The sequence below is a fragment of the Phaseolus vulgaris genome, chromosome 1, assembly GCF_000499845.2.
Source record: "Phaseolus vulgaris cultivar G19833 chromosome 1, P. vulgaris v2.0, whole genome shotgun sequence".
Lineage (NCBI taxonomy): Eukaryota > Viridiplantae > Streptophyta > Magnoliopsida > Fabales > Fabaceae > Phaseolus > Phaseolus vulgaris.
Genome location: NC_023759.2, coordinates 37713482 through 37740804, shown reverse-complemented (window position 1 = coordinate 37740804; position 27323 = coordinate 37713482). Strand labels below are relative to the sequence as shown.

At 31.7% G+C, this 27323-nt stretch overlaps 2 protein-coding genes across 16 annotated transcripts; both read left to right on the top strand.

Moving 5' to 3' along the window:
- Positions 1-661: 661 nt before the first annotated feature.
- Positions 662-3310, top strand: LOC137814084 (chaperone protein dnaJ 6-like). The gene is made up of 8 exons (XM_068616641.1): positions 662-812; positions 930-1028; positions 1131-1232; positions 1992-2051; positions 2167-2273; positions 2358-2440; positions 2711-2801; positions 2880-3310. Exons 1-8 carry the CDS (start codon positions 735-737, stop codon positions 3091-3093), a joined length of 834 nt encoding a protein of 277 aa, XP_068472742.1. The 5' UTR covers positions 662-734; the 3' UTR covers positions 3094-3310.
- A 2825-nt stretch (positions 3311-6135) lies between these two features.
- LOC137814082 (serine/threonine-protein kinase Nek6-like) lies at positions 6136-13330 on the top strand. 15 transcript variants are annotated; one of them, XR_011081592.1, is made up of 16 exons: positions 6647-6817; positions 6913-7089; positions 7494-7560; positions 8178-8243; positions 8388-8434; positions 9150-9195; positions 9283-9363; positions 9446-9488; positions 9578-9627; positions 9940-10021; positions 10108-10157; positions 10274-10347; positions 10554-10605; positions 10686-11964; positions 12772-13089; positions 13187-13330. XR_011081592.1 is itself a non-coding variant. In XM_068616638.1 (14 exons), the coding sequence occupies exons 2-14, from the start codon at positions 7004-7006 to the stop codon at positions 11823-11825; spliced, it is 1884 nt and encodes a 627-aa protein (XP_068472739.1). In that variant the 5' UTR covers positions 6142-6260; positions 6978-7003; the 3' UTR covers positions 11826-12125. The 15 variants fall into 15 exon arrangements, 8 of the variants coding, with proteins under 8 accessions (XP_068472739.1, XP_068472736.1, XP_068472740.1 ...); XR_011081596.1 differs by lacking the exon at positions 6647-6817 and adding an exon at positions 6136-6260 and having other exon boundaries at positions 6978-7089; positions 12772-13330; XR_011081594.1 differs by lacking the exon at positions 6647-6817 and adding an exon at positions 6171-6260 and having other exon boundaries at positions 12772-13330.
- The last annotated feature ends 13993 nt before the right edge of the window (positions 13331-27323 follow it).

Here is a 27323-nt window from a genome sequence, read left to right as displayed (position 1 = left end):
CTCTCCCTCTAAAAGGAAATATTTATAAGATTCATCAATTAAGTTCAGGCTTCCAAGCAAACATTGATATTTAAGATAACTTTTAAGTATCAAGTAAGTTGGGTTCCGTCTTGTAGAGACATCAAGACACCATTCACATGATGCATTAATATCAAAACATTTAAAGACATTGTTTGAATTTCACCATTTTACTCTTTGAAATTCTCACATATTTGATGTTATTTTTATTTTGGTGAAAAATATCATCAAACACTTTTAATAGTTTTTAACAATTAAATTTAATATATATACACAACAATGAACATAAAAAAATTCACCACCACATATCAAACAATTTTGTAAAAGAAATTGTCTTCTTAAAGTATTTTTTTTTTTTTTAAGAATATCACTGGTAAAAGCATTATCAAAAAATAATAGAAACAACTTTATTCTCTAATTCCCAATCTTGTAAAATATGTGAGAAAATATTTAACTAAAATTATCAATTATTATTTTATATATTGTCTATTCATATTAATACCCTATATAAAACAGAACATGTCTCACGTGAAATTTATGGATAGAGATTTGGGTTTATTAGGGCGGGAAGAAGAATAAATCACATGGCGGGAACAACCCTAACTTTTTGTTTTTTTTTAAAAAATAAAATAAAATTTAGTTTAACATAAAATACAAGTTGTGATAAACCCCGCGTAAGAAGTATTGGAATAACAGTTTGCTTGTGCATAACCAAAATGGCGCAGAAGAAGAAAGCTAGGATTTCTGACGACGAGGAAATGAAAGGGCAGCGTGATGAAACCAGCCTCTACCAGGTACCCTAAATTCACTCTTCTCATTGATCATCGAACATCTGACCCTTCGAATTAAACTATGATGTTACTGTGAGTGATATTTGACTTTCTTAATTTGATTTGATTTGTTGGTTGCAGGTTCTTGGTGTGGAGAGAACCGCGTCTCAGCAGGAAATAAAGAAGGCTTACTACAAGTTGGCGTTGAGGCTCCATCCTGATAAGAACCCTGGTGATGAGGTCATTCTTTAAGCTCAATATACCAATTGTCGTGGTTTTTTCTTTTCTCACTAGATTAGTTTTAGGGCTTGACAGTAATTTCTTGTGTTGTTATTGTTGCAGGAAGCTAAAGAGAAATTCCAGCAACTGCAAAAAGTGATATCGATTCTCGGGGATGAAGAGAAGCGGACACTTTATGATCAAACTGGATGTCTTGATGATGATGTGAGTTAGACTCTGATGATGTGTTGTTGCTGATTAATTAGGATCTGATAGGATATATTTAGATAAAAAATTTAATTAGTATTTATAGGAAAACAAAACATAAACTTAAAGTGAATTGAATCTTTTAGAAAGTGAGTTTAAGCCTAATTCATATCTAGTTTCAAATTCGAGATGTGAAGTTTTGGTGTGTTAGTGATCCCAAATCAATTAAAAAAATCAATGTACATTAGATCAGTGGTGGGAAAACTCACTTTAGAAGTCAAATTTACGAGGATGAGTTAGACTTAAACTCACGTCTTAATAAATTTTTTATATATAAGTTATACCTAGCTAGATGAAAGAGCTTAATAAGTGTATATAACTTATACCTACTTAGATGAAAGAGCTTAATAAGTGTATATGTTGGTTTTAACTTTTAGGAGGAGCTGAGTTTATCCAATTAGGGAGTATGCGTCTTAGAGGGATGGGAGAAATAAGGAAGGAAGAGAAAGAAAGTGACCTATGTAATAAGGTAAAAAATAGAGATTGAGATGGGTGCAAACAAAGTGAGTATAAAAATTAGGAAATGAAAAAATTAGAGCTAAAATCCTTATGTTCCATTAACTGTTATCAGAAAAATCATTTCCAAAGACTCTAGGTTCACAATTCATCCAAAATGAATTATTTTAAAATGTTATACGCTGCAAGGGTAGCATTTAGGAAACTTTAGTCACAAGTCCTTAACTAAAACTTATTTTTTTATTTATTTTTGAAAATCAGGACCTTGCTGGAGATGCTGTTCAGAATCTTCAAGAGTTCTTCAGAACAATGTACAAGAAGGTATTTCTTTTATTACATAAGATTCTGTTTTCTGATGCATTGTGGTGTATTATGTTAATTCTTTTTTGAAAGGATATTTGTGTTCATCTATGTGGTACTTAAAAATGTGGTATAGGTCACGGAAGCTGATATTGAGGAGTTTCAAGCAAACTATAGAGGATCTGACTCGGAGAAAAATGATTTGATTGATTTGTACAAAAAGTGCAAGGGTAACATGAATAGGTAGGAAAGCATTGCAAATTTGTGATGCACATAGCCATATTTGGAAAGGTTGAGTTTGATATCAGGACTTAACTCCCTTTGCAGGCTTTTTTGTTCAATGCTTTGTTCAGATCCTAAACTTGATTCACACCGATTCAAGGATATTCTCGATGAGGCTATAGCTGCTGGTAAGGATATTAACTATATCTTGTTAACTAAGGTAATAGGTGGACATTTGCTCTATAATTTAAGTTTATCATTTGGAAAAAGTTGTATTTTGATTGTTAGATTTGGAATGCAAGCTAATAATAAGAAAATTGCACGAACTTCACTAACTTTTAAGCATTAGCATTGTGAATCAGCATACTAAGATGCGATGTCATGGCAGAGTCCATTACATTCTTGGGTTGTTTAACATTTTCCTTCATGATTATTTATTTTCTCTTCATTTTCTGCAGGAGAACTAAAGGCAACAAAAGCCTACCAGAAATGGGCTAAGGAAGTATCTGAAACCAAACCGCCCTCAAATCCTTTGAGAAGGAGGGAAAAGTAAGTTGATCAAGCTGGTTTTTGCATTACTAGTGCTATTTGTGCTCTAGTTGAAGAATGATCCATTGCTTTCTACAGGTCTAATAAGCAGTCAGAAACAGATCTGCATGCAATGATAGCCCAACGCCAAAATGAGAGGAAAGGCCAGTTTGATTCAATGTTCTCATCTCTAGTTTCAAAATATGGTGGAGGTGATATGCCGGAACCCTCTGAAGAGGAGTTTGAAGCTACACGGAGAAAGCTAGAGACTGGTAGATCCTCTAAAAACTCAAAACAATCCAAGCGGAAGTAAAAATTATATAATTAAGTTTATCCTGTATAGTAAATGTGTTTGTAACATGATGTTTGCTCCTGTCTTAGTTATCAAATGTTGGTGTATTTAGCAGAACTAAAGGGGTGTTGTTTTCAATTTTTAAGTTGACGTGATTTGGTTATTTTCAAAACTGAGATGGAACCATTTTATTTCTTTTCTGCAACGGCAAGTTATTGGGTATCCTACCAATTCTTCATATGTATGTTTTTTGTTTATTTAGTACCAAAGTTGATATGTACATTTTCGAAGTCTTCAACGCGCCTTACAATTTTCAGCCTGAAAACAAAAGCTGGCAACTGGTTTAGGGCATCAACAAATTATATTGAAGGAGAAATGGCTGCATCATGTTGGCCTAAAATGAGATGACCCTTCTGAAATCGGGGTGATCCCATATTTTGCTGTGCTTGCACAATTTTGTTAGCGAATGTGATATAGACATGAATTAAGCCCAATCTATTAGGCCCGAAAGAACAATTACGAGGAATTGTGATTCTCAGTATTATATTTTGTGTACATATCGCGGTTGTTATGTCTTGGTCAATTGTCTACGCCTAGTTCATATAGCATACTGTTATTTTCCTTTCACCTATCCATTGTGCAGTAAGTATCTTGACAACCAAATTAAAAGCTTATAGGTTTTTGAATGAAATTTTGGATTTGCTGGTCAGTTATAAAAAGCAAAGACAGTGGAATGATCACTGCCGACACTGCATAGTTGCTTTTGCGAAAAAAAAATGGTAATTGTAACATTTGGCGCAGCACATGAGAGAACTGCGGTTGCTGTCCAGATAAATACTACTTCAAGTAACTCTTCTCATGATAACTGCTGTCTCTTCTACCAATTTTATTAGCTCCTTACTGTCTCCGATAACTAAAAAGATCTCATCGGAGTTAAAGTATTTAGCATGAAAAGGAAAAGAAAAAGGGCAATAATAAGAACAAGGAGAATCACTCCTTTACTTTGTTTTATTGATTTATGAAAAGATAAAACTTAGAACTCCTTGCGTCAGCTTCATCTGCATAACAAAATTCCAATCTTGCGGTTTTCTTTTCATTTGATGTTGGTATTGTTATTATTATTGTTTGACTTTCTTGTGATACTATGTTCTAAAACCTATATCGTGTGGCAGGCCCTCTACGGTCTACTATAATAATCACATTGCACCTCGATCATTTACGGTTTGGTTAAACAAACTAATTAGGTTTTGATTTGACACCATGATCGCCAAATTACCAGTTGAAACTTTTTTGTTAGTTCTTAAACACATTTCTTAGAGCTAAATAAACTGGATTGCCACCTAATTAGTGCCAAATGCAACAAATTGTCGCTGACCTGTCATATTAGCATAAATGAGCACAATCACTATTAGCACTTAATTTAAAACTAATCATATCATTACGTCAAACATTAAACAACACACAAAAATTCTTGGCCTCTAAGAAACGTGGAGGTGTTAAATTAAACCACAATTATGCCTTTGGACCAGCCACGGTGGTTGGCCAGCGCACTATACTAGCACAAACCCACGCAACTTTTATTAGTTTATTTACTTTGTTTTTGTAGAGGATATATACCCATTGGCCCAATTTGGATAGATTTTATTTTGGTTTAAATAAATTTTAAGTTGTCCATAAATTTGTGTATTTTAATTGAATCTCTATTAACAAAATATAAACAAATTTATATAAGAAATTAAGAACATATCTTCATTTAAAAATTTAAAATAATGAGAGTATATATATTTTATTGTTTAATTTGCTTATTCTAAGTTAATGTCTAACTTTCAATTCAAAGTATTAATCATAATCTCTTTTTCAAGTGGGAGTTTATTTCACATTAGTATAATTAGTATATTCTTCTTCAAGCGAAAACGTTTCTTAATCATAAGTATTATAGTGATGCCGATAAAAAAAAGGTATTATAGTGATGGTCTTTATTTATATCATCATTTGCTACAATTTTAAACTTTCAGCAGAGAAACTTTCAATACAAAAAAATCTATAAATCTTTTTATCCATTTTATATTAGAGTCAATGACTAATGACTAAGACAGACTAACCATTTTTATACCACTTATTATAAACTCTTTTGTACCTTCTATTCATCATAATGAATTTGTTTATTTAGTAGAGATGAAATGTGGTTTTAATCGTTTTTTGAAGAGTTCTCTTGATTATTATTCTATTATTGAGTTGTTATTTGAGTTCATTCTTACAACACAATCCGCCGTCACCGGATTCAACAAAATCAAGTCTCACAATCTCTTAATTTCAATCCTCCAATTTTCTTTGTTTTACTAAATCAGAATTTAATTATTGTTTTGTTTCGTGCACTGAGAACGAGGAAAGTAGATTCGTCAACCTCGTTGATCACTACCTCAGGTGAATCAATCTCCAAGAAGGAACAACTTCTATGCATTCGTGCTCATCTTAGCAAATCTTATTTTGAATGTGTTGCTTGCAACTGCTAAGCGCAACATGTGGAATGAAACAAGATCTAGATACCTGCGGATTAAGTTACTGTCCCTCATGATACTTTGGTATCAACTTCTGACCAATCTTCACGTTTTATTATTTACATTTTGTCGATTTGATGTTGTAAATAAAGTTCAGTGTTATACGAAATAAAAGTGGTGCAAAAAAACTGCAGATTAGTCCGAACATAAGATTAAGAGCTTAGACAACATTAAAATCAAATAAAAGAAGATGTGGGAATCTTAATTCCTTACCAATAAAACTATACATGAATAAATAAGCATAATCATGCATATTGTCTCCTTTAACCTTGAAAAAAAGAAGAAAACTTTTAATACTTGACAAAATGAATTTTTTTAATGAAGAACTATTGAAAAAAACTAAGAACTTAAACCTTATTAATGGTTTTTAATTAGGGTACACGGAGTGTGACATCACAACTGCGACCTTGGAACATTCCTTGTTTTGAACGATCTCTTATGAGTCTGTAAACGCAAGCAAGACTTTTCCTTTTTCTTTAGTTTTCCACACCACACCTGCCACCTTTAAGTTCTGTCCTCCAATGCCCTTTAACCCAACCCCATTTTCTTTTGAGTCACTGGGTGGGGTTGTAGCCATAATACACTCACCACTACAACTCTTGTGTCAACATTAAAAAACATTGATCAAAGGTTAGTACATACAAGACTCCTCTCTTGTAGATGTTCAAGTTCTAATTTTGTTTTGATGCATGGACTTTACTGATAAATAATCTACAGACATATTTCTAGTGGTAAAATCTGTTTTGACTCTGGTAAGTTTCATAAACCCTATATGGATTTGACTAAAAAATGAATAGAAGTATTTAAAAATGTGACACCACGTCCTTGGCATAGTCTTTTCTTGACCTTGTTGCCCTGTTCCTATTCTCAATCTACATTTTCTTTTGGGTAAGTTAAGTCATAACCTTTCAATTTTCTTGGTGGTGATATATTCTACTTTACTTGAGTCTACCCTTTGCTCTTTCTCTCTCTCCAATTCTGTCTTCTGAGGAGGTAGTTTAGTGTCATAATTGTGGAATGTAGCTTTACTCATCTTTCATGTGAAGCCCTTCATATGGTTGCTACAACCCATTGAATAGTCCCCAAATTCATTCCGTAAGGATACATTTACTTTGCCCAATTAATGCCCTTCAGTCTATTGGGGGTCTCTTCAGTTACAGCACTTGGATGAAAAAAAGGGTAGAAAGGTTTGGTAGTAGAATTCACACTCACACACACTTTGCCATAAAGAATATTTTCTTTCTCTTTCTTTTTCTTTCCTAAGTTCGTAGTAGCAAATCAGGATCTGCTGCTTCACTGCTTCTTCACCATTTGTCTTCTACCTTCTGGAATTTTCTATGGAGACAGAGAACGGTGACACGAAGTCCAAAAAGATGGAAGAATATGAAGTGATAGAGCAAATAGGAAGAGGGGCTTTTGGCTCTGCCTTCCTCGTTCTTCACAAGTCCGAGAAAAAGAGGTAAGTCAATGGCACCTTTAGCTGCTTCATCTATGGTTACATAAACAGATTGAAGATCCATTTAGTTTTCCAGTAGGAAAATGGACCACCCCATGAGGAAAAAATCAACTTTTTTTTTAACGATTTTTGTGTTTAATTGTTGGAGTTGAGGCCTGAGAAGTTTGATAGCAGTTAGCTTTTGGGTTTCACTAATTTTCCTACTAAACCGTGGAACATGGACGGTTGGAACTTGGATATTGATTTTTTCAGTTAAATGGACAACTCGAGCAAGAAAGTTTGAAAAGTTTTTGGTTCTGGATGTTGGTCTTTAATTGTTGGCTATGAAAATCCAGCATTTTTATTCAGTTCAGTTAGCTTTTCAACTTCAATTGTTACTCATTCTCATAATTTCATATCCTCGGTAGGTATGTGCTGAAAAAGATTCGGTTGGCCAAACAGACAGAGAAGTTCAAACGTACTGCACACCAAGAGGTTGGTGTAAAAAATCCTTCCACCCGAGGAATCCTAGGTGTCCATCAAACAATTATTTATTTAACTTTTGTTTTAATATATTTTATTTTCTTTGCATGAATTAGCCCAACTTAACTATTTGTTTGTGCTTTTCAATTTTTTATGTTTCCCTTCCATAATGATTTAGGAATATGCCATTGCTGGCTATTCTTCTTTCATACAGCAAATAAACGTGTCATCTAGATATTTAGTTAAATCATGAAATTGAATCTTCACTGCAAAGACAAAAACAATCACTTTAGTAAACTTAAATTGAATTAATTTTGATTGTTGAAATCTGGTAGGATATATGCTACTCATTATTGTTGTCTAATGGTTGATCAAACTTCCAGAGAAGATGATGTTTGTTTTGTAAATGTCATTATGCTCACAAAGTGCTCTGAACACCATATGGCATGTCATTTTCAATTTTGAGCCAAATGCCACTGTAATATTGGTTTTATGTAGATATAAGTGGATATTTTTAATAGTTATCTCATGCTTTTCAATCCAATCTTAAGAGGTTTGTGAAGCTGATTTCAAATGTTTGTTTTCTTTCTACCAACATAAAAGTGACTTAGTTCCTCTTTCTCTAATAGATGAACCTGATTGCAAAACTGAATAACCCATACATTGTGGAGTACAAAGATGCTTGGGTGGAAAAGGTGGGGACTTTTTCTTCTTAATTTTAAAATTTTCAGTCATACGTTTCTATAGAGATGAAAAACTAAGTTTGAATACAGATATATCAGCTCATTCTGATGTAACCACACTTCATAGACATGTTTCTGATATTTTATATTTTGTAGGAGGATCACATATGCATTATAACTGGCTATTGTGAAGGAGGTGACTTGTAAGTAAAGCAATATCTGTTAGTAACACTGGTTCTTTCTTGCATAAATTAAGAATTTGAGCTTATTATTTTTCTATTAATCTCAGGTGAAAAGAAAAATTATTAAAAAAAATACACTTTTTAAATGTTAAACCAAAATTATAGTTTATTAAACAAGGATAACAAAATGGTTCTCATAACTCCTAACACATTATTTTAGGTGAAGACCTACTGGAATTGCAATGTGGACATTATAAAAATTGCTATCTTGGATTGGAAACGGAGCTACACAGAACTTTATGCTGAACTTACTCTAAAGAATAATCAAACTGTTATAATGGTTTTTAATTATAAGACAGGATGACAAATATTGAATTTTAAAACTGATCTTTGACCCAAAAGGTTAAGGTGTTAGAAAAGGCCCAGGAACCTCCATTTGAAACTCTGGTATAAACATCTTTGTAATTAATACATATCCTGGAGATCTGGAAGGAATCCTTGTTGATTGATGTTGAATTTTTGCAGTATCCTTTCGATGTAGAAGTTTGATAGACAGTTATTATTGACTATCTGCATTCTTATTTTGGAGATGAAATACGCTTACAGTAATTGGGATTCTGTGGGTCTTGTATTCATACAACATAGTCTACATGCATGCATTTACATGTTACAAAGAAGAAATACAAAGAGTAATATAAAGTCCTAATCATGGAATTCTACATTCGTTGTGGAGCAGGGCAGATAACATAAAGAAAGCTCGAGGGTCATATTTTCCTGAGGAGGTAATGAATACACATAATCTGCTCTTTCTTGATAATTCCTCTTATGACTATTCCTTACCCACTCTGAATTGTCAATTTGTACCGCAGAAAGTCTGCAAATGGCTGACTCAGTTGTTGATAGCTGTGGACTACTTGCACTCTAATCGTGTAATCCACAGAGATCTTAAGGTATTGCATATTCATTCGCTTATAATACTGATCAAGAAATCTGTTATCATGTTTACACTAATGCTACGTTATGTAATTTCAGTGTTCCAACATCTTCCTCACCAAAGACAACAACATTCGGCTCGGTATGTAGTATTAATCCTTGAAAACTCAACTTTTGGCTTTCAAAATCTTCGTTATCTGAAGTTGTTTGTTTATTGCATGAACCATACAGGTGACTTTGGTCTTGCAAAGCGACTTAATGCAGAAGACCTTACTTCCTCGGTACGCGTACATGTGTTTTTTTTATCTAACTAATGCCTCCTTCTAAGAAGTTACCTGTATTTTATCCAATGGTGTCATGCCCTGTAATTGATGTTTCTCAGCTGACAATACTAAATGGGTCTCAGTATTTTAGTCTTTAACTTTCGGTTTGTGAATAACTTGGTTCAGCCAAAAAAGATTAAACTTCTCATATATATATATATATATATTTGCTTTGCTTTGAACTTCTTATTGTTAAAGGTAAATGATACCTAACTTGATTCACATAGTGATAGATGTTTTTTATTTGCATACTTCTTATATCCTGTGTAGGTTGTTGGAACTCCAAATTACATGTGTCCTGAGCTCCTGGCTGATATACCTTATGGTTATAAATCAGATATGTGGTCTCTTGGTAAGGTTCATGGATACCTTCTTCTAATTGACAAAGCCATATGATAACTAACGTTGTGTAAGAATGATATCTCTTTTTATGTTAAGGTTGCTGCATGTTTGAGATTGCTGGACATCAACCAGCATTTCGTGCTCCAGTAAGAACTTTAACCATCTGCAGGAATTTAGTTTTATCAATGGAAACATAGTCTCTATTCTTCAATATATTTTAAACTAGCAAAACAATTGACACATGATTGAATGAATAAAACAGGACATGGCTGGACTTATCAATAAAATAAACAGATCCTGCATTTCTCCACTGCCAATTGTTTATTCTTCCACACTGTAAGTACCATCCTCAAACCATTCCCAGTCACACTACTGTCATGATATAATTTTAACCTGTGCTTTGGTGTTCAAGTATTTTCCTCAGTGAATACAATTATATAGAAGCCTTGTGAAATCCCTCCCCCCCCTCCTCTCCCCTTTCATTCTATTTCTTATATTTAATATAATGATGATAGAGCTGAAAGTTGACAAACGTGTGACAGGAAACAACTTATCAAGAGCATGCTTAGGAAAAACCCTGAGCATAGGCCAACCGTGAGTTCAACAGAACCTGCCTTATGTTGATTAATTTGGATGCAATTGTGGATTCTAATGATGTTTCTCTTTATTGACAGGCAGCTGAATTGTTAAGGCATCCGCTTTTACAACCTTATGTTCTTCGTTGTCATAATGCATCATCTAATATTCTTCCAGTATATCCTCTCGTTAATTCAAAGGATAAATCAAGAAGATCTAATAAATCTAGTGGTGGCAAGGACCATAAGGACAAAGAAGCAAGCTTAGTAAATCGTTTGGAACGGATTCATCCAATTGAGGGAAATGGAGATATACTCGTAAGCAATCTTCCTAATGATGCTGTTACAATCTCAACCAGTGCAGAAGACAATATTGAAACCAGGATGGTTGATCTTACCAGCTACATAGTGGAATCTTCTACTAGTATTAGTGGCTCAAAAGATGGGTCAACAACATCTGAATCAACTATTTGCAGTGTGTGCAAGGAGGACTTTAAAAGTAGACCTGCAAGGGAAACGGCTAACAACGAAATCTCTTTAAAGGGTACACAAGAATCTCCGCATGAGGAACAAATATTTGCAGCTAAACATTTTCATAATTTAGAAGATGACATTAATGCAGTGAGCGCAGAAGTTGAAGATGGTTCTTGCTATGAAGGTTTGGATAATGCTGAAGCACGGAGGGAAGATTCGAACCTTGACATCTCTGGTAAATCAACAATGTCCAGTGCAGGCAGTAGCAGCCCTGATAAAGATAAGTCCGTCAACGAGGAAAAACCATCACTAACTGTGACTCCTATTAGGGTTGGACATGATACCGAATCTGGAAACCACTTGAATGTATTTACGGAAGGGTCACATATGAACTGCTTGACATCTGATTGTAATGATGCACTTCCAGTGAAGGATGATGACAGAGCTAACAGACACATTCTCTGCACGCATAAAGATGATAACACGGTGGAGGTTGATGAGAAAAGTGGCGTTTCATTGAGTGTAATAACAGAAGTCGATGGTGATGAGACAATCACGACTCTGTTGGATAGTCCCTGCCAGCAAAGAGCTGATGCTCTGGAATCTCTGCTCGAATTATGTGCTCAGCTACTCAAGCAAGATAAACTTGAAGAGCTTTCTGGGGTTCTGAGACCATTTGGAAAAGAAGCTGTATCATCAAGAGAAACAGCAATATGGCTGGCAAAAAGCCTCATGTCTGCCCAAAAATTTAATCCTGAAACCTAGTTACAAGAGGTTCTAATTATAAATTTATACATTATTGTAAGAAACGTGTAATTCAAATGTCACATTCCGTTCGAGATTGTTGCTTGGTTGAAGATTGGAGACACGAAGATAGCTTGCCACATGTTCTTTCTTGGTTGTGGTAAGTGCTTATAGTAAATGAATTAAATTATTTTTGTTAGGTTGAATAATCATTTGTGCTTGTTTTTCAGCAGTGTATGCGCCATTGATTGTATAAATGTTTTACTTCCCTTTTCCTAACTGAAAAGTAACCATGAATTTTAGAGCTTAATGTTTTATTTATTTGGTCTATTTGTTATTCATATAAACATCACAGGGTCCTCCACACTTGCACTTATCTATCATGAAGCAATCATTCTCTATTCTTCAATCATTTGGACAGTGAAATTGTTACAACCATATAAAAATGGAGACAATTGCTAGCAATAGACTACTCATTAATTAGATTTCTTGGAAATCATAAAAAAAATATTGTGCTTTATTTTATTTGTTTGAGTCGAAAATATAGTGTATTGGTAATACTTTAAAAAATTGAGATCTAAGACGATTCCTGCAAAATGATTATTTTTTATTTAAAATAAGTCTCATTGCTAACATGGTACCGGTTTCCATGATCTGATACTGATAAGATGACGTAAAATGAGGTTGTATTTCTCTCTTCCTGATGCCAAAGAGCATTCATTCAGAACAAAATACATATTTAGTGAATATGTAATTCAATTAATTACATTCAACAACCTTTTATTTTTCGAAGATCCTTTTAGCAGTGGTTGAAAGTGGTTATATTTCAGGGTGATGAAGATATACTTGTTATGAGAAGATAACATAAAAGTTATTAAACAAATCAATATTTCATTAACAAATCATCAAAACAATAAATAATACATATTCATTTGTATCAATTTTCATCATCAGTTGTTCCTTGCAGCACCCTTTTTTCCACATATATAACGCTTAGTGGAACAAGGCGAAGAAAGACAAGACTGAGGCACCAACCAAGGAGCCAACAAGGGGCACGGTGGCTCCACTGTCTGGACCGGGAGCCGGGGCAGGAACCTCGGTGGCAGCCACCACTGCGCTCATGGAGGCGGCGGCGATGAGGATGGCGCAAGTGACCTTCTTCATGTCCATGATGAGTTAAATATGATTTGTTTTGGACCCGCGTGTGAGCAGATGAAACAGACAAATGTGTTTTGTTTTATTGCCTTAGCTTGCAGGTCTGAGGAACAACGATGGGTCTTGCATGGTATTTAAAAGAGTCGGTTTGAGTTATTTTGGGAAAACGCTTCTTTTAGCTTGTGATGAAATGGTCGTAAGTTCATGTTCTTTTTGCATGGTTTCAGGGTTTGCCTCGTAGCTTTTGGCTGATATACCTCGTGCATGCCTTGTATTTGGGAACAAAAGGTTTCTTAACCTCATGTTGTGCTTAGACAAGTTGTAACTAAAACAATAACCACACATATGGCTACACGAAATTTTTTATTTTTAACAACCTTTCCAACAGAAAAACACCACAACCCATTTTAATAATATAATAATGCATTAATATTTTAAATTAAAAGTTTAAAATTTAAATTAGAATATTAGTACTTGCTAAGTATGTTTGCTTGTTTATTTTTTATTACACTTTTCATCTTTCATACATTCAATTGTGTCATTTTTTACTATTCTAGGTTGTAATTTTTTAGATACAAAGTTATTTTAGTTGTGTTAATAAATTATATTATATATTATAATTAGGCACATGTTAAAGTGAGAGATTGACATTTTTAATCTGTCTCATGTCTTGTTATCCTAACCCGTCATATTCCAATTTCGGTGGATTAATGGTGAGACAAATTAAAATAGATCAAACATATAGTGTAGTTCATTGAAGATATTATAAATTAATGTCACCTTAAGATATTTTGTTTCACGTAGAGATTATAATTATATACTATTAACATTTTTAATACTCAATTGGCATAATTAAAATATGAAGAAATAATGTTTCATATATTTACAATATCTAAGAAGCTGAATAAAATAATAAGTTTGAAAGATTAAAATTATGATACCTAATTGATCGTGTAATTAAACATTTGTATTGTTAATTTTATTTATAAAAGGGCGTGTTAAATGTAACAAATTTAATATAAACAAATTATCAACAACTTCTAATGAAAATAGAACACAATCTGCAGTGTTTGATTAAAGTTGAAATTTCATTAATTAAAATTATTGACATTAAGAATGATATACTAAATGTTACCATTTTATTATGAGTGATTATGCGTTGACATTTTTCTCACTTTTTTATATTTACCTTACAACTTAACTAAAAAGATTATTATTTTATTAAAATATAATATTTTATTACAAAAAATAGATATAAGGTGGATGGATTTTTTGAACAGTGGTGTTAAAGAATATTTATCCTTTTATTTTCTATGATTAACGTAATTTGATGGTTTTGTTATTAATTAATTACCAAACGTTAATAACATTCTTCTGAGGAAAACAGCTTTAAGTTTTCTTTTTAGCTTTTAACTAGTGCTCTATTAGATTAAATTCTAATTGCCTCATCTTTCAGAATATATGTAAAAAATTGCCATTTCTTAGAAGTTCTAATTTTCTACACCAACAATTTTCTTACATACCTACATTTGGAACTAAACTCTTTGAAAATCATTTTTACATTTCAAAAAATCTATTCCGAAATACATAAAAGATAACTACAAGAAAATAATTAAATAAAAATTAATTTTAAAGAAAAAATAATTACTATATTAATTAAATTAAATATTATTTTAAAGAATAAAAAATTATTGATATTTAAAGTAATTTCTGTTACTAATAAATGATTTTTAATTTGGTATATAATTAGTTACTAATTTTTTAGCTAACAACAATCTAAAGTAGTTGATAGATAATGTAACATCTAACTATTTAAATACAGGTTCTACATATTTCTATACATGCTTAAAATTTTTCAAAACATTCCTAATACGTGATTAGGACATATAGAAATACAAATATTTACAATACAGGTTTCAAAATCAACATCCTAAAGCTCTTCAGACCCTTCGACACCTGTAAGATCATCTGCTCGTGTACGTAGTACAGTCATCGCAGTTCAAACACAACAAGAAAAATAAGGGTAAGCTAGTGAAAATAGAATTTTATAATATACACAATTAAATAAAAAAAGAAAACCAAATTACATGATCAATTTCTCAAATTATTCAATTTTCTTCAAATCTCAACAATAAAACAATCACATACATCTCACATGGATCTACACATCCATAATATTCAACAAACAACGTCTTCCGGAAGACCCGTATTAAGTAAGTCTTATCAGAGACTAACACCACCTGATCCAAAGATTACCAGCGAATCTAACAGAAAGGATCAGGGTAAGTTCAATACAACCCAAGCCATGCATCTCATATGTCACGGTGTGCATGAACTCCCCCATCAGCTTCTCACCACCTGATATCTTAGTCTATGTGACTTAGATCATCATTGAAGCTCAGAGATCTCTGTTACCACATAGGCATCAATACTTAATACACAACAAACATCAGTCCATACATTATCCCAAATGTATGAGTTCAATTCCACACCATTTCATCATACAATATCATTCCAAACACGATCCACAACATTCAAAAGCGTAATTAACATAAAAAACAACACTTAAATATTAAACCATCAAAATCTAATATTTTTACAAATTTAAATAATATATAAACAAACACCACAATATATAAACACACAACATCCTTGCAAGAGAAATTGAATATTGGGACCACGTCCCTTTTGCATTCAGATCTTCTATCCTAGGGTGCTATTAAAAATTAAATTTAGCTTCCCTTACCTCAATTGCTTACTTTCCAAGCAACTTCTAGAATTTTATTCCCCACAGTCTGGATAAGATTCAAGATTTACAGGCCTAATGCAAGTTATCCAAACATAACAAAAATTTAGTATATAGTAGAATAAGTTGAGAGGGTTAATCTTCTCAACTGACCCCCACCAAGATTGATAACTAAATCCTAAGAAAAAATAGAGAACAAATGATCTTTAGAGTAAAAAGATGAACTTACTCTATTTGAAAATTTGATCAGGTAGAAATGTTCCTTAACTCCTTAGCTACAACATGATATGATCAAATTCTAAAATAGATGAGGTATGGAGGGAGAAATTAAGAGAGAAGATGGAAGGTTGGAGAGAGAAAGAAAGAAAACTTTCTTGCGTGAGGTTAAAAGCTAATTTAGATATTGATATTTCTTTTTTAGTTTTTAAAAAAAAATCTAATTTAGTCAATATAATAATTAATTATTTTTTATTTTTAAAATTATTTTTTATTTAATGATTTTATTCTATAATAAAATTGTGGGATTTTAAAAGAAACTAATGTTTTTCTAAACTAATCCACTCTTCAAAATAAGTTACTTTGTTCTAATAGAGGAGGAGGAGTTGTGAAACTTTGTTTAGTGAAAGAGAAATAAATTAAAGAGAAAAAATAAGAAAAAAAAGTTACCTTTTAGTGCCTTTAATGAACTTTTGGGGATTTATGAAGCAACAAAGACACCATATTTGCAGCACAGACTTGTCCTCTCTCAGCGTCTTGCCACCGTTGCTATGTCAAGTCATGCTCTTCAGCTGGCCAGAAAGTGATTTCCCACCATCTACAATGAATTCAACAAAACCTTACCACGGAAATAAAATAGTAATAACACCCTTCACATTTCCTATTTAACTCTTTCAAATTTAGCAATGTCTAAAATGAAAAAGTAAGATATTATATATGTACATCACTGATTTTGAAATAAATTAAGTTTTCTTGATCATTTATTCAGTTAAAGGTAAATAAAATTTGTACTTCAATGGTCTTTTCTGGAATAAAGTATCATAAAGGGTAGGTACCAGATTTTTCCTCCAACTATAACGTAAGAAGCTCATTGAGGACACAATACCACCTTGCATCACTAGCTCTATAATTAGCGTAGTGGGGTCTCAACAACCTTAATCTAAACGGCATCATAGTAATTGAGAATGGTTAATGATTTAATGTACCACTTACCAACTTCACAACACGTACTCAACAAGTTCTATATAAACTCAACTCTTCACCCTGTCTTTGAACAACTCAATTCACGACCAGTTCAATCCTTTTCAGTCATCTTGGTCGCATTTTCACACACTAACATAAGATTTCTGTGGAAATATGGCAAAACTTGGTGGCTTTGAAGCCCAGTTTTGTATTGCAGTAATGATTTTGAGCATGTTTTACGTAACCAAAATTGTGGCACAGGAATCAGCAATAGCACCCACATCACAAATGGAGACTGGAGCAGGGTTTGCTTTGTCTGTTTCTGAGGTGACCTTATATTCTTCTGTGTTGGCTTCTGTTGTGGCACTTATGATGCAGTGAACTCCAAGACATTTGGGGTTGAAAATTTGTCACTTGCTTAGGGATATATATTCATGTTTGATTTGTCTTATTATGCATACATTTGTTCATAATGAATTTTGAAGTGTTGTTTCTCTTTCCTTACCATGCATATATGCTTGCTTCTTGAAAGATATGGTTTTGGCATTGTTGTAATTATACACATATATATAAAAAGAAATAAAGTTTTTTTGGTCTCTTTTATTAAATTCTTTAGTATATGAGAATTGGCTTCTTCGTTGCTGTGCTGCTTCCAAGAATAGTGCAACACTTCTCACGAGTTTACTTTGGAGTAAGTTTATTGTAAAAGGTTATAATTACAATCTAAAAGTGAATTATTCAAAATTACAATTACTTAATAATAAAAGATAATAATTTTTACTGAAATGTGGACTCATGTTAAAAAATAAGAAATTTTGAAAGATTATAAACTAATAACTTTAGTTATGCAATTGTAAAAATAATATTTTTCAGTATTGGATTCTCAATATGTTAGAAATCATTTAGATTATTAAGGTGTTGTCTATCAAAATGATTATATACACACAATTATAGGTTATACGACGAACCATATTTGTCATAATTTCTTTCTAAAGTGACATATTTGATGGTGCCAATAAACACGAGTTTGTGTATCTTTCTTAATAAATGTTTTTTCATGTACAGGTGTAAAATATCAGATTCTTACGAGACATTTGTAAAAAATTATGCACTATATTAAGAAATGGTTTCGGAATAAATTTCGTTAAAGAAAATTTACAAATCAATGTCAAAATTAAAATTTACGAAGAGTTAATTTTGAAAAATATAACACCTGGTTTAAATATAAGTAATCTCTGCTAAAAATATAAGTAATTTTATGCTAAAAAATATAAGTAATTTTCTGCTAAAAAATATAAGTAATTTAGGAGTACAAGTTACAAAAGAAAGAGGGTGGTGTAAAAAGTAAGCTCCGGATAATAAACATCGATGCCCTCTGATCATAAGTGGGCCTATGAGCTTAGGCAATCATTTCCGTAGGGGTCCATCGAGAAAATCATTCTTAACCCAACGAGTCTTGAAAAATAATGAAGAGGAATGGAACTTAGACGAAACAAATAAATAAAAATATGGAAATTATCACGCACTCAGCACAATAACAATAATAACTAGTTGCATAATAATTTATTAAATAGAAAAATAGATTTTTGGTAAAATATCTACTTGTACTAATAATTTATTGACATTCACATTTCACATGCGTTCATTTTTTTAAACCCTAGCTGATTTCTTGGTTGAATACAAGAATAATCAAGGTTCGTATATATTAAAAATACTCATTTGCAAGACTAAAATCACTACTTAATTCAGCCTCCTCTAGGGATTTACTTAATAATACATTAACTTGTTCATGAATATTTTTTTAACATAAAAAAATAATTTGATTTGTATAATATAAAAAAATGTATAAGATTTTCTTACACGAGTCTCTTGCTTTATAACTATCAAATTGCTCACCCCACATACATTTGTATTCACATTATATTATAATTGAATAAAAGAACAGTTTTTTTCGGCCCACCTGTACTTGGGTCTAGGCCAATATATACTGCAAAAAAACAAAAATACTCAAGCACCTTTGAAATGTCTTTTTCTTCATGTACCTCTATATTTCCAAATTCCAATTCCACCCTTATCATGTATTTTTTCTGTCTGAAATACATTATTTAGAGTTATGTAAGAGTGATTATTTTACCTAATTCCAGAATATGCATTGGATTCACCATTATTATAAAATAGCTACTTCCAAAGACATCTCTGATTCTGTTTTGAAATATATAATATAAAAGGTGTTTGAAGTTGTTTTGAATTGTGTTATTTGTTACTGGAAGCTCTTATTAGTATGGATAATATTTTTCCAAAAAAAATAATCTCTACTACCTTGCACTCCATAAAAATGTATCTTCATTGTTCATGATTATGTTGTAAAATATCCATTCTGAAAAAAGAAAAGATGGAGGTAAATGTTTCTGACATATAGGAAGAAATGAGGAAAAAGCTTTACATAAAATGACACAGCCAAGCCACAGAAAATAATGTTGCAGTATAATATAAAAGCGAAGAAGCAATGCAAGCCTTATCAGATATTAGCACGACACAAGCATCTGGAACACATCAAAGTGGGGACAGATGTTTTCCATCACCAACAAAGGGAATAAGCACACAGTGACTGAATTTAGCAGCGGATATCTTAAGTGATGAGTTTTGAAAAGAAAAGAAAAAATGAAGAAAATAAAATCCATGATGCACGTGAGGGTGGAGGGTCACATGCAGCGATTGGATTTGGCCATAGTCCTCCATGTGCCTTGTCCATGTCAATTAATTGAGGTGAAATGTATGAGAGGATGGTTGTGAGATGTGACCAACAAATGTGCACCAGTTGGAATGGAAGAGAAGCCACATCACCCCAATGCCAAACCATTTCAGGCAATAGATCCCCCATTTCCTAAATTTGCATTTATGATTGTCATTAAAGGTGGCACATAAATTCCCTAGACATGCCACTGAAAATCAGTTAATGTCACGGATGGTGATTGAAACATCAACAGCAAGAACAAGCACTACTCATAGCTTGTGGTTTCCAAAGAGAATGTCAGTTTAAATTAATGGGAGTTGGGATTACAATGTCAAAAATGTTTAATGTCTAGTAAATATCATAAACTTGTGGAAGTCATTCAATTGGGACTACAAAAGCTGTGTGCATCTATGTTAAATCTGCTTTCCCTCATAAGGCAAAAAAAGGAGAGGTTTTGATTGGTGCTCGAAGATCTATTGATATGGTATGGAAAAGAGGGAGATAAAGACACCTTCAGTTACGGAACAAGTGAAAGCAAAAGAAAAGACAGGGAAAAAAGGGGGTGCATCCACTCAACAACCCAGAGCTTTGGACAGAGCAGCAAAGTAAGAAATTCAAGCAAAGTTTGTTGTACCTCTGTTATCGTATCTACCATACCAATATCTTGTTAGCAAAAGGAATAGATCCTTGTATAAAGCACATGCAGTATATATGAGTACCATGGTACACATACTTTGTTGCTGCATAATCATCATATCGTCTAGGTGCCACTGCTTCCTCCCCTATTGCAATGCTTTCAATATAACAAAACTCAGGATATGTATTTTCAAAAATAAAGTCTACCAAATTGTCAACAATTTCATCATTTATTATACCACTTTAATTTCACACCAACTGTAACATCTAGGGTTTGGGGTATACATATTTACACCATCTATCAGTAAAATCATACTTGAAACAAGTTTGAGATAAACATAAAAAACTTTATTATATTAAATCTATAAAGTATTGTTTGTTTAGTGTTGTAAGCATGAAGAATGTTTAAGGTAAAATGAAAAGGTAAAATAAAATGGAAATGATGGGAAGAGATGACTTTAATGAGTTTATTGGGAAGAGGAGGAAGTGGGTAGGTAGTGTAGGTCTATACCCTGTTGATAAATACTGGTAACTAACCTAATGAAAGTGTTGGATATGTGAAAGGTGATGTGAAGAGGGATATCTGAAAATCAGCCGACAGAAGGGTGAGGAAGTGAGGAATAAGAGGAGGAAGATTTGGTTGAGGGGTGATGGGAAGGCATGGGTAAGTAATGTATGGTGCTGAAAATGTTGTTAGGGGTGAAAATTTAGGAGAAGCTCAAATTTCAAAGAAAAAGACAAGGTAGAGAGATAGATAGATAGATACTATAGGGATTTCTTTCTTTCTTTCTTTTTATTTCTTACATATGTGGTACGAAGCCTGGCTTTCCCTAAACGATGACACGAAAAACATCCCATACATACGGCACACCACTTTTGGACAAAGTACCACTTCCTCTCTTATCCTTCTTGCTTTGCTTTGCTAACTTCTTCTCAACTCAACTCAACCCCCTCACTCTCTCTCCATTCACTCACTTCAATAAAGAAACCCCCCCATCATCACTTTGTTTATTTATACCCACCTTCCTTCAATGCTATATTAGGACATTATCTTTTCAATTTTTAATTTCTCTATATTTTTTAACGATTCTCTACAAAATTTGGAATATTTTTTAGATCTTCAAAACTTTAATTGAAAAAAATATAATTTTATATCATTTTTAACGCTAAATGTATTAACTTTTATAAACTATGGATGGCGACACATAAAAAGAAGAGGAATAAGTTTTTTTTATATAACTCAGCGAGTCTGAAAATGCAATATACAAAAAATATATACATATATAAAAATGACAATAACTAAATCATATTAATTAGTATTATCTAACATCTCTCTCAAACTCATAATGTATTAGTATGCAATGTTGAGAGTTTGTTAGAGAAAAAGGAAAATGCTGAATAGATTGAGATTTTATAAATAAATCAACCATCAACATAGTTGAAAAGATGAAGACGACTAAAGGGATCATTAATTTCAATATGTCTTATGTGTTTATGAAAAATTGAGTTATGGACAATTTGAATAAACTCTTATCATATACATATGAACTGGTAGAAAGATAAACACTCATGTTAAAAAGAAGTCAATGCAATCAAACTATCTCAGTAGTATGTTATAGTCATGACATCATATTCAATTTTGATAGAAAAATGAGAAATGATATCTTGTTTACTTGATCTTCCAAAATATACGAGAGTCTTAGTAGACTTATGATGATAAGTAAGGTCACCATTTCAATCAACATTATAACAAACACACAAATCCAAAGAAGATGATGAGAGAAAAAGAAGGCAAAAACTGAGAACCAAAAATATATCTAAAGATATCTAAGAATATGATGAACAACTTTCCAATGCATTATAGTGGATAAATAACAAATTGACTTAAACATGCACAACATAAGTAATATATATTAGAATGAGTAATAGTGAGATATACTATATTAGTAACAATATTACATAAGATAAAGAGATATTTCACATTTATATCAATAAGAGTATCCGATGTTCAAGTATTAGAAAGACAACTTTGCGCTACAATAGTGACAATATACTTAAATTGAGAGAGAAGATAACATCTAGAAAATACACAACTTCAATCCCCAGAAAATAATGAAGAGGACCAAAATCCTTAATTTCAAATTGTTTTTCCAGTTACAATTTTAACTCTACAATCTTATCTACATGATTTGATAAAGAGAGAATAATACAACCATGAAAAGTAATCTTCATAAACAAAATAAAGTCATAATCATTAAAAATAACTAGTCACCGTATTAACTAAATTATACACTATTTTAGATACCGTATTAACTAAATTATACACTATTTTAGATACTAAAAAAGTTTTAGTATATAAAGTAGCTACTATTATTAGTATATAAAGTAGTTTATATTATCAATAGATAGTTTTAAAATTAATATTTAACTAGTTACAAAAGTTGTAGCTACCAACTAATTAGATTCTAAAGTTGGTAGCTAAAATTTTGATAACTAATTAAATACCAATTTAGAAACTATTTATTAATAATAGAAACTACTTTTGATACCAATAATGCTTTTAGTATCTAAACTAGTCATTACGAACAAATTTTAGAAACAATAAATAATTAATTACTATATTGACTAAATTAAATAATAATTTAAAGATTAAAAATTTTATTGATATCTAAAGTAGTTTATATTATTAATAAAATTTATAAATTAAATTGTAAATTTGTATCTAATTAGCCGTGAAAGTTTTACCTACCAATTAGATTTTATAGTTGGAGATCCTATTCTTTTACACTTATATATTTGATTTTGGCCTCTATAGTATATGTCAGGAAATGCACCTGCTAAAACATGTATATTCTTTTATTGGTTACGTAGTGAACATTTTGGTTCTCGTGTCCAAATGCACTCATGTATCGTACATATTACTTTCGCGTACCAATCATTATTAGATGCGTTTCTTTGTTGAAAAATAAAGCTGTTAGCCTGTGATCTGTACGTATTAATTAATTAAGAATGTTTATGATTATATATCATTATATGATTTTCATATAAGTTTGAGGCATGTATATATCAATATATACTTTTCCTTAGTTATTTCTTTCATGAAAGTCTGATACAAAAGAAAAACATTGTTTTGCAGATCAATTATAGAATACTTCAAACTTCATACAAAAGAATATTTTCTCTCACTCTCTCATTTTTAAAGATAGAAATAAATGAAAACTATGACATGTTTGCATTTTATGTTTTTCCGATGAAAGATGATTTTCTCATATCTATTTTAAAGAATACACATACAAAAAAAGTATGCTTTATGATACGCATTTGTGGGACAAACATTCGGTCGAAAACCTCTCTGTAAAATATATGAACTAATTCTGAACTCAATAAAACACAACACATAATGCTTTTTATCAGAAGCGGGGCATCTTATGTTACAAGTACAACAAGGGACTGCCCACAAAAAAAAGTACAAACAAGGGAGCGTTTTCTGAATGGACATTTTTATTTTGCAGCAAAGACACTTTCAAGAACATTATATCTCTAAAAACACGAAGTTAGACTTGAGAATATAATTTTACACCAGTTATTCAATTTTGCAGTGACTTTCTTACATAGAAAAGCAGAATTAATAATATTTGTGATAGGATAAAGATGGTTTGACATCCTTAAAGGGTATATGGAGAAAAGGAAAGAGATAAAAAAGTACGAGTAAAAGCAATAACCAAGAAGAGAAAGATAATAAAGAGAGATTGCAAAAGTGGATATAGAAAATGAGGTTGTTTATCATAACACACAAAGGTTAACACATAAAGAAAAAAACATTCATGTTTATTAGGTGGCTCTAGTGAAAGATAAACTATTACATAGTGATGGTTCATGATTGTGTGTATAGAGTTATTATTTGAGGGGCAATAGTTTGCTTCAAAAGGGGCAACCGAGTGGGGGAAGGAGGGAAGGAAAATACTAGAAATGGAAAATGGGTCATTAATAATTAGGAAATTGATAGCTGACTAATGTGCAAAGACATTAACTCTGGTTCAGTGATGGAAGACTTGTGGGATATTGTCCTTTTTGCCAACTAAGAGAAACTTAATGAAATGAAGGACTTATGGCCATCGGTTTAACCAGAGGAGAGAAGCACCCAGTGGCACCACTTTGTTGTTGCCTACCCTCATTTTGATCCCTTATTTATGATCCTATGTTTTTGTGGGCTCCAGTAGCCATGTGTTCTTTCTGCTCTCTCATCTCATCAATCTCTACAATAACCATACGTACATTCACATTATGCTATATGTTTCTCTGTATATACTATATCCAAGTTTTCATTATGCAGACATGCTGATAAAAGAAAATCAAATTATGCAGACATAATCAACTGCCTGTAGTGACTCGTTGTGTCAGCTTCACACTGTGCCCTTTATTCTATTTGTCTGCAGGAAGATCAATTGAAAGACTTAATCCATGGACCAAATCAGAGAAGATTTGCTTACTGTATATTTCATGCTTGCATTTCTGTGTATACATAGTATATATATGTACAGAAGCTAGCACTGTAATTTCATTAGAATAATTGTTGATGAAAAGAAGATTTGATTTATTTATGGACAATGAAAGTGAACTTATTGATCTACTTTTTATTTGATAAGACGGCATATTGCAAAAACTAAAATATCATGAAAAAGAGTAGATAACATGCACAACAATCACCAAGAAGATTTGATTTGTAAGGGTTTAAAGATGTTCAATGTGTTTGCACGTTGTTCTCTCTAGTCATTTCAAGATGGGGGCGGCTTTAACTCGTTCAAATAAATTTATTAATTCTCCCATTTTTTGAATGAAAAACAAATATTAATTAGTTAAAGCCTTTTCCAAACCTAATTAAATGATGTTTGATGAGTAACACTCGTTGACAATCAATTGGTACTGGGAAGTTCTTCAATAAATTGGAATTGAAAATAGCAAAGACAAAGCACCATGAACGGGAGATAGTTACTATAATTAGATGACGCAATTCTTCCCAATTACATTGTTTTTATAGATTGCGTAATATATGCAATTGTATGCTATGTCAACCTCTTACATGGACTATTGGGAAAATATAATTGAAATCTAATTAGTTAAAGCATTCTCTTGAAAATGTCGAAAGCTGAAATAATAATGGTGCCTAACATTGCCTGGTTGGCATGATCTGTGACTTGTATCTTTGCCATTTTTCCACCTCAGAAGACATCATTGTTGAAGTAGCTAAAATCCCAAGAAACAAATCAATTGCAATGGTGTAAAGGAGGGAGCTATTATAAGTAATCTAAGGCAACCTAGGAGGTAATCCGAACAGACCAAAAAACTAAACAACCAAACACATCCATTACAGCTTATACCCTAGGTTATGTCACCACATTCAGAAAATTATTTAGTTAGGTTATTAGTTCAGTGATTACTTCAAGTATCAAACTAATTGGGGTGAAATTCAAGCCTTGTATATATATATCCACAACGTAAACGTTCCATTGAGATAAAGAAAATGTATCCATTGAAATAAAGATCATGAGGCCCACCGACTGAACTACCATAATTGATTTCCGACAATATTCTTTGAGGTGACAAGGTGATCACATGATCTCTGCAAATTTGTGTGTTTTTGGACATAGGGTTTCAAGATCTATCAAGAGACCAGAGTTATAGTCAAGATGATAATTAATATTAGATCTGTCATAAGAAATAAAATAAATTTGAGAGTATATGAGATTACAAACAGAATAAGAAAGGGGAACCGCCACCATAATTAATACATATGGCTGGCAGGTCCAAATTTCAACCCTCTCAAAAACCTGCAATTCACAGGATTATATGCAAAAACTTAGAAACCTGGATCAAAGAAATCAAAGAGACGTTTCGGGCAATATCTCCTCCCTCGGATCCTCTGCACCAATTTTTTCTTCTGTCATCATTCTGAAGTATCACAGCCCTTCATTAATCGTTACATAACAATCCAATGGTCCTGGTTTCTCTTACAGAGACAACTTTCTTGGAGAGGCTGACTTCATCCAACTCATATCTTTTTGGTCAATAAATTTCTGCTAAAAGAGATATACTTTTACTTAAAAAAAAAATTAAATAAAAAATAATTTAAAAATAAAAATAAAAATAATAATTATATATTATTTTAAAAATTAAAAAATAATATATAACATAATTTTTATTATTAGTAAAAGTTATAAATTAATTTTTAAATTGATATTTAATTAATTATTAAAATTTTAACTATTAATTATTTTAAAGTTTGTAAATAATTAAATATTAATTTTAAAAATTATTTATTAACAATAAAAATTATTTTAGATATTAATAATTTTTTAATTTATAAAATATTATCAAATTTATTCAATATAATAATTAATTATTTTAATTTTAAAATTAATTTTTATTTAATATTTTTTAAAGTGTTAGGACAAACATGTAATATTAGAATTATTTTAATCATCCAATATTAAAATTTGTATAACTAAACATTACGTGAGTAGTTATATATATAATCACTACAAGAAATAATAATATTAGTCTCTCCAAAAAATTCATACAAAAAGTAGAAAGGAGACACTAAACGATACTTAGAGTGAGTTTAGTGTCCCATTAAGTTGACATTAATCCAAATGTTGCTAATGAATTAGTGCGGACTATGGAGGACACAACTATTTTTTTTTATGATTTTAGTATCCGTTTAAAACCTCTTTGTCCATGCTATAATTAATATTTAATTTTGTGTCTCAATTATGTAGGATTTGAGGACACTAATAATGTCTATTACTTGGCCTTCACTTTTTTTGGCAGGTAATTACAACTTTTCTTGTAGTAAATATGATAATAGATAATACATTTTTTTACTCAATAAAGGGTAGAATTAATTAAAATTGAACATTATATGGATGCTTCAACCATTATACAAAAGTACCATATGTTATAAGTTTTATAAACCAAAGGTACATCATCTAAGCAAAGACAAGTGCTGCAAACAGATTATATAAATTATATTTACCTTGTATTATCTCTACCTAGATATAATTAAAAGCAT

What these genes read in the sequence shown, in the direction of transcription:
- LOC137814084 (XM_068616641.1), top strand. Translation starts at nt 735, where the DNA reads ATGGCGCAGAAGAAGAAAGCTAGGATTTCTGACGACGAGGAAATGAAA. An exon ending in TCAGAACAATGTACAAGAAG is followed by an intron (nt 2,052 to 2,166) that starts GTATTTCTTTTA and finishes AATGTGGTATAG; the next exon opens with GTCACGGAAGCTGATATTGA. An exon ending in CCTTTGAGAAGGAGGGAAAA is followed by an intron (nt 2,802 to 2,879) that starts GTAAGTTGATCA and finishes TGCTTTCTACAG; the next exon opens with GTCTAATAAGCAGTCAGAAA.
- LOC137814082 (XM_068616633.1), top strand. Translation starts at nt 6,798, where the DNA reads ATGAAAAAAAGGGTAGAAAG. An exon ending in CACAAGTCCGAGAAAAAGAG is followed by an intron (nt 7,090 to 7,493) that starts GTAAGTCAATGG and finishes TATCCTCGGTAG; the next exon opens with GTATGTGCTGAAAAAGATTC. An exon ending in AACGTACTGCACACCAAGAG is followed by an intron (nt 7,561 to 8,177) that starts GTTGGTGTAAAA and finishes TTTCTCTAATAG; the next exon opens with ATGAACCTGATTGCAAAACT.